The sequence below is a fragment of the Cryptomeria japonica genome, chromosome 8 (genome assembly GCF_030272615.1).
Source record: "Cryptomeria japonica chromosome 8, Sugi_1.0, whole genome shotgun sequence".
Taxonomy (NCBI): domain Eukaryota; kingdom Viridiplantae; phylum Streptophyta; class Pinopsida; order Cupressales; family Cupressaceae; genus Cryptomeria; species Cryptomeria japonica.
Window position 1 is genome coordinate 333,050,483 of NC_081412.1, and position 19,270 is coordinate 333,069,752.

Here is a 19,270-nt window from a genome sequence, read left to right on the forward strand (position 1 = left end):
TGTCCGATACCATTCCCAGAAAAGGGACCAGTTTCTTCTTTGTTCTGAGAGTGAAGTTAGCCTCCATTGAGCCTGCTCAAAACCTGTTAATCTCCAAAAAACTAAACTGCAAAGACACAACAAACCCTCATTAAACTGGTTCTTTGAAAATATATTGCTCATAAATCAAAATAGTAACTCCTTCGTCGTCGTTTGCAACGAAACATAAATGCAAAATCAGTGCTATAATTGGAAAGAGATTTCACGACTGATTTACTGTCCTCCGCCTTTGTCTCGAACAAATACTCTACGCTTTTGAACTGCCTCATTAATTGTGATGCCTTTGATAGTGAGTACTCGTCCTTACGAGCTGTATTGCGTGCTTACTGGTTTTTAGGCTTCTCGGACTGCATTAACTCCACCTCCACTCTCTGCCATCTCCCTTCCACCACTTGGCCAGTTGGCATGTCATGTCACATCCAATATTAGATAGGAGGTCCGCCACTGCATTGGCTACTCGCCTGACATGGGAGACTCGAAAGTCCTCAAAGGAGTTGAGTTTTTCGTGAATTATCTCCACCCAATGAGAGAGTTTCCATGACGGGGTGTTACCCTTCGCGATTGCATTGATGATCACTTGAGAGTCACCTTCCAGGTGCAACTTTGATACTTTCATGTTTATGGCCAATTCTATGGCCATTAGTGCCGCATGTGCTTCAACTTCATTATTTGTCCCATTCTGCAATCGTCGAGCACCCTTGAAAAGGATGATCCCTTTATCATTTCTCGCGACTACTCCCACTCCTGAGATTCCCAGATTTCCCCTAGAGGCCCCATCAAAGTTTATTTTTATCCACTCCTTAGTTGGCGGTTCCCATTTGACTTCTTCTTCTTTTTCTGGAAGGGGATTAACTCTATGGGACCCATTAACAGGTATTTTTATTATTATTATTACTGATGCTTAATTGAATATTTATTATTTGAGCTTTTGATTTATTGGATTATTATTTATGTATTTATTGCTTAATTACTGGTTGAGTATTTATGCTTGTCCGTACATTTACTTATTTATTATCCATTTCGCTTATTTGTCTATTGTTTATTTATTTATTGTTGGGTTATTTCTGTTTATCTAATTATTTATTGTTTTGATTATTTATTTATTTATTTGCCTTGTCATTTTATTAATTGGTTATTTATTTGTTATTATTTGTGTACCTACCCTTGTTATGATTGGCCCCCTTAAAAGTTGTGATTGTGAGGATATTATTATTTAATTGTTTGTTTATTTATTTATATTATTTGTGGTTTGTATTTAATTGGAGCTTTTATTTATATCGCCTTTGATTTATTTTATTGGGCTTTGATTTATTATTATTATTGGTTATTATATTATTACATTATCTTGTTACTAATTAAGTAATTAAATATTATGTTTATACCTACCCTATTATTTTATTGGTTGAGATTTGGGGGTAAGTGAATAATATTATTTTATATTCTTACCTCGATTTTTGGATGGGGGTTGGCATAAAATATACTTTATTGGAATATTTTTATTGGCTGAGATTCTTTTATAGCTCTTCTATGAGATTTTATTTATTGGCTTTTTGAGCATTTGTCATGGGGAGTTTCTGGACCTCTTTTCTACGACTTAGGAGATTTTTGCTTGGATTTTGGATTGGAGAAATTTTTTAGATTTGGGTTTCAGATTTTGCTCTTCTACAAATCACATTGCCATAACTTCTATCCATCAAGGTTGGAGGATTGTCACTCCTTTGCAATTTTGATTTTCGGAAGAGAATTTGCTTTTTGTGTGTTTGCAAAAGATTCTTTTCATTGTGATTGTTGAAAAATTGTTCGTAAGGGGGAAGTTTTAGTGTTTAGAGATTGCAACTATTTTTGGGGAATTGATATATATATATATATATATATATATATATATATATATATATATATAAGCGTGTGTGATATTGGCAAATTGGGAAAAAGACTATCGTTGGGGAAGTATGCTCAACATTTTCTATATGATTCTGTGCAATCCCTTCCTTCTAGCCTTGATGAGACTTAAATTGCCTTTCTAATTGTTGATTTTCTCCTCTTTTTGCCTCACTTTATCTCTTGATGTTACTATATGAGTTTTGTGCGTTTCTGTGCACGACTGTGTAAATGAGGTGCAAGGAATTGATGTCATTTTTTCTATGTTTGATCTTATTGTCATGCTTATGTGTTATTTTAGCCTTATTTTGGCCTCTCACACCTTTTGGGAGTGTTATTTATCTATTTTATGAGCCTATGAGAAAATCTGGGCATTTTCGTCACTTGGTATCTTCGTTTTCCTTCATTTTTGCTCTTTGTTCTCTATGCGCTATAAAAACCCTCCTATACACTAAAGTTTGACATGGATGCACTGAAAATGTCCTCTATGCACTAATCTGGACCCCATATGCACTATTTTGGTCTTTGTATGTGCTAAACTGCTTCGAGTTGTTAGTTTTGTTAGTTATGGCTAACGAGCTCACTTTTCCAAATTGTGGGCTTTTACTAGAGGCTTTTTGTGATTGTCTTGAGTTATTAGAGTGGTATTTTGATTTTATGATGATCATTTCATAGTTGATTTTGGCTTTGGTAAGATGGTTTATGTCTTACCATTGAGTATTGTGCATATGTGTTGCATAGCTCTAGCAAGAGGGAGAATACCTTGTTGTTGAGGAATGGCTTATGTGAGCTCCAGTGAGAGATTTGTGACTCACTGTTGAGGATGCATTTGTATATGTGTGAGTAATATGTTTGTTTCTTTACTATTTCTTATTGTTATATTTTTTATGGTGAAGGCTCTTGCTTTATTTAATGGCTTTGTGGTTCATATTGTGCTTAAGTTTGGTATCAGTGATATTGTGAATTTGGATTCATTTCATGTTGAGCCTTCATGATGTTATTGTGATGTTGTTGTGGGTTATTTTTCACCCTAAGGTCTTGGTCCATGGATAGGGGGAGTGGGCTCTTGCATGTGTAGTACCGGGTTCGTGAGCAATAGGCTCTAAGAGGTTCCTAGAGTGGATGCTTAGGGTCTAGACCTGTCATGGAACCACATGAAGAGTTTATGTTTGATTTGCAAACGATAACCGCAATAACTTGATTAGTGGGTTGGGTAATTAGGATTCACATAGTCAAGATAATGAATAGTTGTTGTACCCCATTCATATCCCTTGAGGAAGGAGTCGGGATGAGCTTGGTGTGAGGTCCCAGAGGCATCTGAGAGGGGGGGTGAATCAGTTGTCTGTTAATTTCAAACCAAAACTAACTTAACCAAACTTAGTGTATAATACCGGTAAACCAAACTTTAATGCTGGTAGACAGTTTAGCAATTAATAACAATACCGATAAAGTTTAATGCATGAAACAAAAAGACAAATAACATACACAACACATAACACAATTATTTGTAAGTGGAAACCCTGCAAGAGGAAAAACCACGGTGGGAAACCTTACCCACAATCAAATGATACTATTGCAGATAGTATGTGTGTACAAATGGGGTCTGCACATGCAGAAAGGCCAACTACCTAGATCTCACTGCTCAATCACAAAATGGGAGTCACACTGACTACAATTGGATGGTTAAATCCAATGATAATGTACTGCTCAAAATAGCATCTTCATATGCTGGATTCAGTACCGGTTAAGCTCTGATTATCTTCTTCAAAAGCCTTCTTGAATCTTCAAATGATGTCTGCATGTATAGCTCTGTTTATATTCGCATATACCTTATTAAAATCCTTTTTCACACACTCCTCACTTCTACATAATCTCACAAATGAGATCTTACATATATACCAAAACCTAGGACCAAATGTGTAGGTCGGCTCACTAAGATATTACAATAAAATCAATTACAAATGAATCAATATGTGATGCATGATGTCGGCTCAATGCATTTACAACAATAACAAATCATCTCCATAACGTGTTGTGCTGATCTGGAATAGATAATGCTTGTTGATCCATAACCTAGACCTATTTGCCGGTAACAACAAATATGCAAACTTGATTGTACCAATAATCAAATCACCAAAACCAAGTGTCCAAACAATGTCTTCGACATAACCAAGTAATCTCCAAATGATAACATATCATCCTTAGTGCCGATGAACAATATAACCTGCCAGTGAACCAAATACCGGTGACTGTGCATAAGTCACTGAACATGCCGGTGAACGTAACCAAAGATCTCCAAGTGTTCTCAAGTGTTGACAAGTGTTGACATCAATGACAAAACCAATGCAACACATCCATAATACCAACACTGGGTAAGACTGTTGTGGTGATAAGCCAAACTCCCTTGATTGGCTCCAAGGTTGAGATGGTTCTACATGTCTATCAGGGGGTGGCTTGGCCCCTTCTTTGTGTGGATATCATGTGATGACACTCTTTCCCTACACGTGTCCATGATCCTTATGTATTGATTGATTGGTACGCCTCTGGGAGTTTATCGATTTATGAATAGCCTTGTGATGTGATTGATTGGTTGTTATTTGGTTTTTGTCTTTTGTGGATGTCATGTTTAGTCCCTTGGTTGTTAGGTGTTAACCTAGGTCTAGAGTGTTAGTTAGAACCTTGTGTCATCTCCTAGCATGGGGAGGGGAGGGGGGGGTGGTTTCTTATTGGTTCCACATGGTCAAGTGGTTTTATGCCTTCTTCCATTGGGATGTTCTTCATTGAATGCTAGCGTGCGTGGTTCTGGATTTATCTCTTCTCTTCACGTGGATGGATATTTGGAGCATATTCTAGATGTAATTGTGAATGTAACTATGTATCTTGTATCATGAAGAATATGTAAATGTAAAAGAGATTATGTCCTTGTTTCATGTATTCATATGTAATAGGACTTTTAGTAGGTTGAGATCATGGTGTATTGTAATAGATTATGATGTTGTAATTGGATATTCATTATGTATGCGATTAAAAGTGAAATCAATGAATGAGTATTGTTATTAGATTATCCCATCTGTATCTATGATTATGGTGAAAATGTTAAATGATCATGTTTGTATTTGGAAGTATGTTCTTAATGGAAATCTTAGAAAATAAATATGTGTGAGTAGCTTATAGGTATGTATATGATTTAAAAGAAATGAATTAAGATATGCATTAGGTGATACACAATGTAAAAATAAGATGTTATCATGATAGATGGTTATGAAGGGATCTAGGAACATTTAATTGGTGCTTTGAAATGAACTCAAGGAGTTAATATGTTAGGATATGCATTGATAGTTAATAATTCTTATGATAAGAAAGGTAGTGATTAATTGGGAAATGAATGTAATTGATGTAATGTATATTAATGGTATCATGGTATATGGATGTGTTCATGTGTTAATGTTAGTTAAGTAATGGTGTTGGGGTACCCTAAGGAATTGATAGTTGTGTAATGTTGCTCAGCTTGTGTATTATGTTGTTAAGAATATGGTTATGTTTAATATGTTTATGCATTGATGTTATGTTATGATTAATGCATATGAGTAATGGTAGTTCAAAGTGTTGCATTAGTAGATGTTTACAAATTTTTTTTATGTCTATTTGTTGGTTAGATTAGTTGTTTTATCTAGGGTATTTTGGCGGACATTACAGTCACTAGCTTGTGTTCATGTGTTTTCACTTGATTTTTGGGATGACATGGAGGTTCCTTTATCTCTTTTCATTTCGAGTGTGAATAAATTGGGAGAGTTATGGAGATTTATGGTGAGATTTATATTTGTAGGTTATTAATTTACAAGTTTTGCATATCATTATGGATGTTCCTTGGTACTACACGATGATGATTACACTTTTTATAAGATACTATAATTAGTAAATCTTTGGGTGTTTTGGTCACTTTTAGATTTAACATTACCTATGCAGTGAGAGTTACTAGGTGTGCATGTTCTTCAGTGATAGGTTTGGCACTTGGAGCTTATTATTGCATGTTATGGGTTGTATATATTGATGACACGAGGTCCACTTGTTAAGTTTGTATACCTATGAGGTATAGATAGTTGGACATGTTAACATTCACAATGAGTACTATTTTAGCTATGGATATTGTTTCTTGGCAACAATTGATGCATATTGATACCAAGTTTGGATTGAGTGTTTGTGTTTGGGATATTGATTGAGGTAGAACTTATGCTTCTTTGTGATAGATAGTGTATCTCTATCCTTGGATGAATTCTTATCTCTGTGCATTGACATGATGGAGGATGAGAGGATTCATGTTTGCAATGGGGTCACCTTGATTCTTGTTACATCTATCTTGATGGAGCACATAGAGAACTTTGATTCATTGATGGTATATGTGGCTATGGGGATTGGTCCCTTGTTCAGGTTTGAGGTTACTTGTTACCCCTTATGCAATGAATACAACACATGGGAGAATGTTAGGAATTACATGTTGTAACTTTGCATAATGTGTATAATGTTCAATTTATTATAATGTGTTTTGTGCACCTAAGGGAACCTAAAAGTGTAAGTATCAGTAGGAGTTAATATTCTTGGAGCCATTTTATGGGTTGAATGTAAGTTATAATTGTATTTTTATAATATTGGGGAAAGTTGGTTAATAAAGTGCCTGCTGTCACGAAGGATTGCACCCGTGGTGCTAAGTGCAAAACCAAACAATCTTGTGAAACATGGAAACACCTTTGAGCCTGTGGGTTGCTCAAGTTGAAGGTGAATCTCCAGGTTATGGGCCGACTTCCCTTGACTCCCTCCTAAAACTAAATGACTGATGTGAAAAAGAGTGAGAAATGATCTGAAAAATACTAAAAATTGCAACTAATCTAGGAGGTGATACACCAAAATGATAATAATAATAGCCTAAAAACCCACAAAAATATGACAGAAACTTTGTCCACACAATTTTTTTTTACTCTTCAACCACATAAATATCTCTTAGGAAGGCTAAGGGAATCATAAACTTGGAAGGAAAACCAGTTTCACAACCAAATTGACAAATACCTCTTTTACACAACCTAAAACCTGTGATTATATGAAAAGCAAGGATACATGCACATAAAAGAGACAAAAATTCAAAGGTTTTTGGATCAAAACATAGTAAATCTCTATCAAATCTATAAGTGAACATGCACAGTTATCAAGGCAAACACATGAAAATCTGTAATATCAAAGGAATCCTGCTATTAAACTGAAATTTGAATAAAATCTTAAGCTTTTGCCTTCTATTTCTGTGTTCATTTCATTTTATGAATGATCAATATTGTTTTATTGTGTTATTACCAAATAACCTTTCAAATTATGTGCCATTCATAGAATCACAGGTTATGCTTTGTGATTCTTTAATTCATTCTTGTTGATTGTGAAAGATTCCTTTCCTTTGAATTAATTGAATTAAAGATCCTTTGCATGAAATATTTATGTGTAATAAATTAGGAGTTTCATTGTGCAAATTGGTGTTTTGATGAAGAATTGTTGTCACTTGAGAAATCATTCGGTGCACCAACTCCTAAAGTAGTTTTAGTTTTCAGCATTTTAACCATTTCTTACTCTTTTCCATACCCTTCATTAGTTTTAGGAGGTATTCAAAGGGAGCTGACCCATAACCTGAAGATTCATTTCTCATTCAGAGTTCACCCACAACTTGAGATTCGTTTCCATGTTGCACGAGATCGCTCAAGTACTGGTATTGAATTGCTTGGCAGAAGCGGGTGCATCCTTCATGACAACAATACCCAATATTAATATCATGCCAATGTTTTGTAATCTCATGGTATTAGTTACAAGTTTTATGTAGTACCACTTGGTGGTTTTATGCAAGCTTGTTTTTACAAAAGCAAATACAAGGGTAGTTGTCAAGGGTTGGCTAGTTGGCCATTTTAGCTAGGAGGTTGAAAGAATCTCTTGTTTTAGCACCTGTGAAGGTTTGAAGCATGACATGAGATGTGTGGTTACATGCTTGTTCACATGGAGTGCTTGTAGGGAGCTCATGTTTCAAAATGTTCACGAAGGACTTTGAAAATGTATTGTAATGGTTCCATTGTTGAATAATTAAGACATGAAAGATGGATGCTTTTGGAGGCTGGGTTTTTTTTCCTCTTGAGAGTTTTTCTCAGGTATATCTTGTGTCATCTTTGATCGTATGATATCTATTCTTTTGTATTGTTGAATAATTAATACATGAAAGATGGATGCTTTTGGAGGCTGGGTTTTTTTCCTCTTGAGAGTTTTTCTCAGGTATATCTTGTGTCATCTTTGATCGTATGATATCTATTCTTTTGCATTTGAATTTTGAATACTTGTTTGCATAGATTTCTGTTTTAAGTTATGTGGAAATTATCATTTTATGACTACAATTTTTCTTTCAAATTAATAACATGTTTATTTTTAATATTAATTTTGTTGAGAGGCATTTAACAATTATAGAGCATAAGATCATAAATCATGACCAATACATAAAAACTAAAACACAAGTGATATATTCTTATAAAATTAAAATTATAAAATTAAAAATATTAATTTAAGAAATACAATAATTTTATAGAAAAAATACCACTTTTAAAAATATATAGAACTTATAAGTAAATAAGAAAATAATTCTTTATAAAACAAATATTAATAAAAAATTTCCTTATCACATATATATATTTATGATGAGTAATATTTTTTTTAGTTATAAAGAAAATTCAAATTTCAAATAATTCTTTAATAAAAACAAAAATTATGTCTGTATATATAAGAAATAAAATATTAAATTCTCGACAGCTCTTTTATGTAGATGTATTTAAAATTTAACCTATCCATATTGTCGATAGAGGCAAAGAAATGAAAAGTTTATGAGGAGGATTTGGTGGTGAGGCAGTTGCAGTGGCTTCTTATCCACTCCCTTTTCTCAATCATCAGTAATGGCATTATCATATTCTGCCGCTTGTCCTGTGCCGGGCAGCGCAAGGGGTTTGAAAATGGGTCGCATGTGCCTCTACTCCATCTCCATCTCCTCATTTATAGCTCCAATTCCATTTCACCGTTTTGCAGGTAGAGTTCACAAGAGCAAAGCGTCCATAGGCATTCAAGTCTTATCCTCAGCCCAGCTGCCTAAGACTTTTGATTTTTCAGCTGAAGAAAGAATATATAACTGGTCAGTGCTGCTCACTGCTATGCACCTCCTGTAATTTTTTTTACTTCTATACACCTACATCATGTTAAAACATGAGACCTGACCGTCTTATTTTTCCACTGTCACACGACCTTCTGTTTCTATCATAATTAGTTGACGCCGCCTTTAAAGACTAGATTTTAGGAGACACGCAATTCCTTGAAAAAAGAAAATGAAAAAAAAAAAAAAATCTTTTATCTTGGACGTCTTGAGTAGAATCTTGCTGGGTGGTAAATTCAACACACTTGCTATAAATTAGTCTAATAGCAGGGTCCCATGGACGTTCAAAATTTACAGTAGACGCTGTCTCCTGATTTTAATTTTTAAAAAATAATTATTGTTGTAATTTTTGAGTATATATCAAGTTTTGAAAATGAACTGTGAGGGAAAATCTTAATAAACGAGTAAAGATAAAAAGTACTGTCATTTACTAAAATTATAGTTACGCAGTTTCTGTATATACTTTCGGTGCCCCTAGTTCATCTACACCTAATACTTTCAAACTCTAAAGTTCTAAGGAATCTAAACTGTAACCGTTCCACTGTTTTATGAAAAGATTCTAAATTATTCAGTGCATTTAAAAATTAAAACTACTTAGTTGCATTTTGGAGGGGAATTAGCTAAAACTTTTAAGTGGGTATCGCAGAGCAAAATTAGGGTTTTTCAAAGTAGGGGTCCCATAAAATCTTAATTTTTCTTTGTTAAGATATTCTAAATAGGAATTAGGGTTTATAGATGAGGAATTATAGTAATTATATAGTAATAAACATTAGAATTTAAAACAATTGTCATGCAAGCTGTCATAACTTACTAAACTTGTAGAGGACACTTTTAATCCTTCCAATACTAGGTTAAAATATACAGTTATGCATGAGGGGCTCTCATTTTATTGGGAAAGATTATTTTAATTTTTCTGTATTTTTCAATTCCATGGTATTGCTTTTAAGATAATAAAAATTCTATTTTTATGGAACGGAAGGTATCATGAGACGATAAAAATCTGTTACAGGATAAATTCGAATTTTGTTCTTGAAAATATGAACGTCTACTGTTTAATTTTCAATTTTTATTAGAAATTTCTTACACCAGCTTACACCAGCTTAGGAGTTTTTTTTTCACATGTCATGTATCTACCTTAGCATTAACTATTATTAAAAAATAGTTCAGCTAACTTTAATACCAGCTGAGGAGTTTTTTTTTCACATGTCATGCATCTACCTTAGCATTAACTATTATTAAAAAATAGTTCAGCTAACTTTAATACCAGCTTAGGAGTTTTTTTTTTCACATGTCATGCATCTACCTTAGCATTAACTATTATTAAAAAATAGTTCAGCTAACTTTTCTGCATTAACAGTTGAAAAAAAAAGGCCATTAGATCATTTGTTTCTTCAAATGTCCAAACTTAAAGTTTTAAACTTAAATGGTTATAAATTTATGTGACCTACTCCTTATGAGTTGCTTCTCAAAATTCGTGACATCACCCACTAAAATATTTTATAAAGCCCCTCAGCATGAGACCATATCCAAACCCTTCAGAAAACCACATCATTAAAACAGCTGCATGGGACCATGTCTGTTAATCATTCCTTTTGAGTGGGTCCTTATGAATTTGGTTTTTTTTTAGGTGGGAGTCTCAAGGATTCTTTAAACCTAACCTTAACAAAGATGGAAGGTCTTTCGTGATTTCCATGCCACCTCCTAATGTCACGGGAGCTTTGCACATGGGCCATGCCATGTTTGTTACTCTTGAGGTGGGTACTGATGCATGTAGTAACGAGCTTTACATAAATATGTTCCTTGCTACTTATCAAACACTTTATGAAGTTTAGTATTTCACAATCAAAATTAGCCGTTTACTTGGATATTTCCTTGATGTGGCTTCTTTGATTCTCTCTTCTTGTATTTTCATTCCAACTGATTGGTTTTAAAGTAGAATTTGGTCTTTTGAGCATTTTATCTTCTTATTAAATGAGATTTTCCAATATCGTGGAACAATATAATTTTTGCAAGGAAGATATGCTTGTTATGATTTTCAACCTTCTATGTAATATCAACTGGTTGTCATTTTGGAAGTAAGCTTGTTAGGCTTCCTTAAAATTTCATTGAGTGCTGTTGAAAATTTATTCTCATGACAGATGGGTTCTTGTGAACCACTACTCATGAAACATGGGTCAATGAGTTTGACTCGAAAATTACACAGTTAATATCTGATAGCAATATCATAATTTTTAGTAATATTTTAAAGTGGGAGGTTTCATAAATTTTGTAGTGTGGTTTAAACTTTGATTATTTAAGGGAGCTGGTGATTTCATGAATATTATTGTTTTACATATACAATTCAATAGAGTATATAAGTATAAAATGATATAAAAATTGATATATGGTATAGTGAAATTTTTTGTGTGGAAGAGTTCAATTTGGTGCTGAGATACCCACTACTTGTGTAAAGAACTTCAATTAAGTCGCTGCAAACTCTGATGCCTAATTTAAAGTATCTCGTTGTTGCTGCTATTCTCTGGTCTGTGCATTACTTTTTGATTGACTTGCAAACAAAGAGATTAAAAACTTTAAAGATATATAATTTTCCCTCTAAAATTTTTATGGATTGATTGGTTGGAATCTAAAAACCCCAGATTGACTAGTGGCAAAAAAAATTCCTAAGCTGGTGGGGAAATTTTCTAACCCACCCCAAATACACCTGCTAGAGCTCCCTTTATTAGAAAAAGATTCTAACTTCATTTTTAATCCCTGCTCAATAAAAATAGTCCTCCATAGGACCCCACCTCAAATTTTCTAGCATTGATAACTCAAAGATAAGAAGATTAATCCAAAATGACAAACAGTTGATATTACAGTAGAAGGTTGGAAATCATAACAAGCATGTCTTCCTCGAACGACTCAATCCAAATTTTGTGGTTCTAATCCAAATTTCAATACCCAAGGATATTATGATCAGATATTGGCGGATGAAGGGCAGATCAACACTGTGGATTCCAGGAACTGATCATGCTGGTATTGCAACACAGGTAAGAAAGTTGATGCATTAAAGAAATCTTCAACATTCATTAGTTTTTCAATTGTGGACCGGTATTTTATTAGTGAAATTATTGAAAGATTATTGTTTTTATTTTTTACTATTTCTCAAGTCGATGTGTATGGATGGTATTCTAGTTATTCATTTCCAGTATTAAGAAATGTTCTTTTTTTGATAACATAATTGTTTTATATCAATATTAACTAATGCCCTGCAAACTATCTACAGTACCCATACCAGGGATAAAAGGATGTATCTACAGCTTAATTACTGCTCATATTATAATTTTTTATATCAATATCGCCCTGCAAACTATCTACTGTATCTGTACCAGGGATAAAAGAATGTGTTTTAACTCAATTTCCGCAGCATTATATTTCATGGGAAAACAGAAAATATGTAAAGACTCCACCATATCATCCAACTGCAGAGAACTAAAAGCCAGGAATTTTCAACTAACAAAAAACTAGCATTTGTCCCCATGCAGAGGTACTGAAACTCAAAACAAAAACTTATGCAGAGTTGTACACAATTTCTATGACAAGAAATATATCTTAGATTTCATTTGACAGAAAGCATGAAGATGAGTCTATGGTAATTGATTAGCTGGAGCTTTGAGGAGCACCTGATTCTTTCGTCTGATTGTCCATAGTATCTTGGCCATCATTTATCCCCTCAAACTCTACACTCAGTATCCGAATCTTTTGTACCTCCCACATCAACAATTGTGCATTATTCAATACTGCCCATGTGCTCCATTTTCTTCTTATGCTTATTAACATCTGAAATATGAGTTCAAAGTCCAGATGTTTAGAAGAATCTTCATGAAGCACCCTCTGGTGTCATTTGTCAAATTAACCACAAGACACTGAACAGATACCAAGACAACACCTTATAAAATTCTTTAAGGTGTGTTTCGCTTGCTGATTTAACCTCATGCAAGGAGCTATCTTGACATCAATGTGTTTATAATCTTCAGAAGAGCTGTGACATATCTAACTAATGCCATTAGGCAAGGGAACACTCAGTGCAACAAGGTGCATGACCTGTCCATGGTTTAATGACACATCTGTTGCACATCATTGATACAGAGGGTTGCAGAATCACTTTGTGTACCTAGGTATGCTGTGACATTCATCCAAACTAGGTTGAAGGTTCTACAAAGTGATACCGACCTTACCCTAAGCTGCAAAGGGATTTTGAGATGAATCCATTGTTGCTGTTAGGAATATTACATCATTAGGTTTGTTAGTGTGTTTGTTAGTATAAGCATTAGGATATCACATGTAGGATAATATAATGTTGTAATTGGTTGCGTTAGTGTTTGTTTGTATTATTAACCTTTAGAACAACTCATCTATGTAAAGGAATGGTTATAGGAGCTCTCCTATAATATAGAAGATATAAGTCCTATAAATTTGTTATATGTCTTATTGAATGAAAATATAGAAGTAGGGTATTAGTTTGTGTAATTGAACATGAGAGTGTTATGAAAAACCAATATGGAATCAGCGCCTTGGTAGCCATGGGGTCTAAAAAACACGTGATCTTCATGGTTGCGATGCTCCTGCTGATCTACACATTCAGTAGCTGTATTGTGCAGAAAATGTTTTAAAGAAAGACTGCAATCCTGATGAGGTCAAGCTAGAGCTTTTGGAGGATGAAGACGAAAAAATTTCAAACGAAGTCCTTGACAAGCATGAAGAACATGAAGAGGAGTTTGAAAATTTTATGAATTTTGACGGTGAAGATGAGATTAGTTATGCCATGCCAATTGTAGACGAGAAGGATGTGGTGGTGTTTAAGGAAGGGAATTTCATTGATTTTGTCTTTAAAAATTATGTTATGGTCCAATTTTATGTGCCTTGGTGTAGGCATTGCAAAGCTTTGGCTCCTTAGTATGTTGCGGCTGTGAATCTTGTAAATGTATTTCAATTTTCAATTCAAAGAGCAAGTTATATTCAATGGAATTTTTTCTTTTCAATTATATGTTATTTCACAATATAATAAATCTGATTTCTTTTCTTTGTTGCAGGTGGAGAGAGAGCATTAATATTTTCTATGTACTCTCCACAACATTTTATCGGTGTATATATATCATGGAGGGGACCGATCAAGTGGTACCTTGATCGATCATGTCCTTTGGACATGACCGACCAAGATACCCCTTGGTCATGTCCCTCCATAACCGATTGCTAATCGGTGCCATAACATATGCAAATGAACCGATATCATTTCGGTTGTCAATATACAACATAACAAGGCTGATGGTAATCGGTGGCAATTAAAATGGTTTAAGCCCGATAACTTAAGTTAGTCGGTTAGCAATTCATTTAGCCTGATAACATTAGTTAGTCGGTGGTAATGCATTAAGCCTGATAACCATTTAATTCATCAAGCCTGATCATTATGTAAATTTAGTGGCTATTAAAATGGTAACCCGATAATGAATCGGGGGGTTAGAATAAAACCCGATCATTATCGGTTTATCAGTTTAATAGTTTGCACTTAATTTAATCATCAGTTTGCATGAGTAACAGAATTGATAGATGCTGTAACAGAATAAGGAGAGCAATTATAACATAAATATCAGATAAAGGAATAATCAGTGAGATCTGAAATTATCTATCGATGAGATAGATGATTGAATGGGAGACTTCATTTATCTCCCATTCAATCATGTATCTTACCGAAGCTATTATGTATCAACACTCCCTTTTAGCTTGGGAAGTGTTGACGTGTCTGAAATCGCATAGCTGCAAACTCCGTACGGCCAACATAGAATAGAATAACCAGCTGAGTATCCTATCCTCTCTTGAGATAAGGAAGTCCCTAATGCTATTTTTTTATATTTGATCAAAGGGGACAACTTCAAGGTTTCGTTTGTGAGGTCTTGACTCAATGGTTTGATGTGTTTATGCTGGAAACACAAGGGGGACTTATGTTGAGATAGGCAATTTATAGATAAGTTCCTTGGAACTTTTATGATCTTTCTATCAAATGATTTCGGTTAAGTTAATACTGTTTTTTAATGGGACTGCGGATTTTCTGGATAGAAAAAGGGGAAAAAAGAGGGAAGGATAGGGAGAGAGAGATACATGAAATATAAATTTTAACTAATATAGCAGTTTCATCAAACAGACGGAAGCCTCCAAATAACAAGACTAGGCATTACCAGCTACTCAAGCACAGTGTTTGCATAAATCTAGTGCAATCTTCAAAGGAAAATAAGATTTTTCATGTTATCGCATACAACATCAGAACTTTTACATTCATAGTGAGTATTCAATAACCGAACTAAGCATGAAAGGTCTAGATTAACCATGCAGAGAGAAAGGCAATCAGTCGTTCCCCAATGGTGTGGACTGCGAGGATTCTATCAGATGTTTGCTTGAAAATGCTATGTAAAGGAAATAAACATAACTGAAAGATTTCTAAATTAAGTGAAGAAGGAGACCATGCACTCACAAGGAAACTTGAAAACAGTCTTAATCTTTGCATTAATTCCTTAAATTTCGCCAGAGCTTTTGCAACAATCCAAGAACTTCTTACAAAATGAGGGAAAACTAGTCCCTTAAATAGGCTTCAAAACAGGATGAATGGCCCAGATCTAATCTAAACAAGTGGCCCAGATTCATCCATAAAACATGGCTGCCCATACCCATAAATGGGATGCAAATATCAACAACCACCCCCAAAGGAGCAATAACTACCTAAAAAGGTAATTACAACAATTTCAGAAATAATCCAAAAAGGTGCATTAATAAAGTTTTACATTTTGTTGACTAAAAGTCAAATGTCACCTTTTGGTGCAAAAGTGCACTTTTAAGACTTAGAGAGAAAAAAACACTTTTAAGAAATCACTTTTTCTTTTCCAGCTCTAGATTCCTTTTCTAGAAATTCATCTTCATCATGCAAATATTCTTGCCATAGATCACGACCTGCTGCCCGTTCCTCCTGAATGGAGGCATAGGAGGATGGCGAATTTTATATTGCATGCCTTCGAGGTATTGGTCTACCTGCTTCAGACCATCTTGCCAACTGGAACGATTACGCTCAAAGCACAACATGTCCGAGTGGAATTGATCGGCGAAGCCTAGGTCCTTAATGGAATAAGTGATCTTATCTGTTCCCAATCTCTCCTCCCAGTCTGGCGGTATCACTTCATCGGATTGGTCATTTACCCATCCCGAAACCATTGATCGAAGGATTATCTTGCCAAGTTCATGCATGGTTTTCAGAATTACCTCGCATGCATTGTGTTCTGTATCAATAATTTCCTTCGCATCATTCTTCATGTTGACAGTCCAGTACCATTCCTTAAGGGTGCTGATGTTATGAGGATCTAGGATGGTGGGTAATGTAGGAATCTGTGCATGGGTCTAGAAAAGAGCGTTCATGAGGGGAAGAGTAGTGGCAGCCACTTCCTGGATGTGGAGGGATTCCCTCTTTACCTCTAATAACTTAACCAAAGTGGTTTCTCGGTGGCGAGCCATTTCCTTCACTTCCTCAAGGATTCGTTCTTCCCTTTTCCTGATGCCTTGTATCCATTCCTTGACGGCCCTTGCGGTGTCCCGTACTCCTTCAAATTCTGTTGTGGTCCTCTGTGCCAATGCTGTCGGGGGAATGTGGGATTCAGAGGCATTGTGCAATGGTCTCAGAAGTTGATCGATGTACCCTTCGGCCTGCTCAGCAGGAGCCCGATACATGTTCTTTTCAGCTGTTATTTCTTCAAGCTGCCTGAGTATATTCTGCACTGAATCTTTGAATTCTTCTTTTTCTTGCTCCTTAGTGGCTCGTCCAATGGGGACAATCGTGATGCTATAATCTGCCAGTGTAATCTGATCTGCTGGCTTGTCCACAGGCGGGGTGGCAATGTGAAGAGTGCGGTTCCTTTGCTCGTCTTTGGTCACTCTAGAATATGCCTTGGGCTTTTTCTTCCCCTTAGCTTTTGTTTGGTCTATGCGCGAGAAAATGTCCTCTAGATCAATAGGCGGTTTGGGGTGGCCTTGCACTGGGCTCTGGCAATCAACCACTCTTGAGGAATTGTCTGGGCTGACGATAAGGTTAAGTCTGCATTCTGTTCTTTGAGGTTTTCAGCCGACTCGTCACTGATTTGTAGCTGTTCTGTTACCGAAGGGGTGGGGAAGGTGCCAAGTTCCTTGCAGTTGAACTTTCTCCCATTTCACTGAACAGTTGTCTGGTATTTTCACGTGATGGTTGTTCCTCGGTCCTTTCGAGCTCGCGACTCTCCTCTATCCTTTGCTCTCTTTCGACAATAGAGTCATCTTTGGCCGTATTGTGGAGCAGCAACTCATGGCGGCTCTGTTGGGTGGGTTCATGCACCTCGATCCCTTGAATGGATGGAATCTCTCCTTCCTCTATTTGGTTACCCGGTTGGGTTGATTCAATGGCCCTTATCTCAGCTTCTAGCATGTCGGGTGCGGGAGGATCATCAGTTCCAAATGCATCAATGTCACTTTGAGAAGGTGGAGCAGGTATATAATCTAATTCCACTACATCGTCGGACGAACTGGGGTCCTTTGATGATGAAGTGACCTCTGGTCTCCTTATCGGAATCTTTTCCCTTCTCGTTCTCTTGGACGTTCGAGTCCCTCTGCAAGCCTTAGCCTTCTTTCTCTTCGCAGGTTTCTCAATTTCTTCTCTGGGTGCACTGGACGTTCCTTCATCTTCGGAAGACTGAGAATCGAGGCTGCCCATTAGGTGGTAAGTGAACTGGACTCCCTCATGAATCAGCCTCTCAATCTGCTGATGTAACCATTGGTCTGTGTATCTTGCTGGGGCTGCCATGACTGCCTCAAAATCAGTGATTGGGTCCTGTGACCAATCAACGCCTGGCAAAAGGTGCCTTACTGCCTCAAATTCTCGGACCTGGAGGCAATTCCTTGAATCTATGAGTTGATCTGGGACCCGACGGTATTCGAAGAGCCGCATTTGCTGCACACTCAGCCTAGAATATTCACGTCTCCAGACCTCATAGTCATCAGAGCAATTCTTCCAATAGTCTTCAATTGATTCCTTTGCTATGTACCGCCTGCCATAGGCTCTCTTCGCCAGATTATCGTGATTGAAATATTTTCTCGGAAAATCGTCCTGTAGGCCATAAGAGGCCAGCTCTGCAAGGGATTCCTCTACTAGGGTAGGGGTCTTCAGGTGGACATCATGGTTGCCTATGATCATGGGGAACGTGAATCCTGCTTGCTTGCTCTCTCTGAGTAAGATGTTGGCCAGACGTGATTGCCGTGCGACCTCCATAAGAATTGTTTTGTCGGTTGGGTACCGTGGAAGTCGGAGAGGGGCACCATCAAAGCCCGCTATTCGGATATAGGAGAACCTTGGGAACTGAATGAACCGGGCTCCATACCTCTGTACTAGAATAGTAGCTTGCTCTGAGAGCCTTATGTGTAATCCTCCCTGCATTAGCCTGACCAGGCGCATTGTGAAGGCGTCATTGACGCGCTCATATTGGCCAACTGCATAAGCTGGGCTGCTCTTTTCTCTCTGAGCTATATCTTGGTAATGCTGCTGCGGGTAACAATCATAGACCTTTACTTGACCAGGCCCATTCCCGATTTCACCTTTCATTATCAAACCTGGCAGCGGCTGGTTCTTGGCAAACATGTAGACCGGATAAGAGGTCATAGTGAAGTATTTCTTGGTTTCAAGCTCAATCAGCTGAGTGTGGATGTTGTCGCTTATGATCTGGGCCCAATCAAACTTAGACTTCCCAACGATTACTTGCTCTGTGAAATAGAACATCCACTCTTCAAAGTAGTTGGATTTAGGAAGTCCCATAACTCGGCTGAGTAATGTGACCATATCCCCATGTTCATTATGAAAATCACTTCTTGGGGTCTTTTTCACAATTCTGGCGCTCGGAAGCCTTCTCTCCTTGTACCACTCTTCGTTGATCAGTGCTCTGCATCGGGCCGGATTCATATCATATGCCCCTTGTGCTTCATCTATGGTTGTGGCTGTGGGATTGTTTGGGAAGGGAATGCCGAATGCGTCGCCGATGGCCTCAGGAGTGAAGTTGGCGATGGTCATGTTCTCGAGGAGCACCAATTTGGAATTTGGTTGAT

The 19,270-nt window shown here is 36.4% G+C and overlaps 1 protein-coding gene across 4 annotated transcripts in view; it reads left to right on the top strand.

The window, feature by feature from the left end:
* The first annotated feature begins 8,762 nt into the window (after positions 1–8,762).
* LOC131061526 (valine--tRNA ligase, chloroplastic/mitochondrial 2) overlaps positions 8,763–19,270 on the top strand; it is a 304,617-nt gene continuing 294,109 nt past the window's right edge. For 3 of the 4 annotated variants that reach the window (XR_009110548.2, XM_057995258.2, XM_057995259.2), the window contains exons 1-3: positions 8,763–9,112; positions 10,758–10,884; positions 12,076–12,159. Coding sequence is in view for 3 of the 4 variants with exons in the window: in XM_057995258.2 (XP_057851241.1) it covers positions 8,880–9,112; positions 10,758–10,884; positions 12,076–12,159 (444 nt within the window). In the remaining variant the exon portion in view is untranslated. The remainder of the gene's footprint in view (positions 9,113–10,757; positions 10,885–12,075; positions 12,160–19,270) is intronic. The other variant, XM_057995257.2, reaches the window with a different exon arrangement.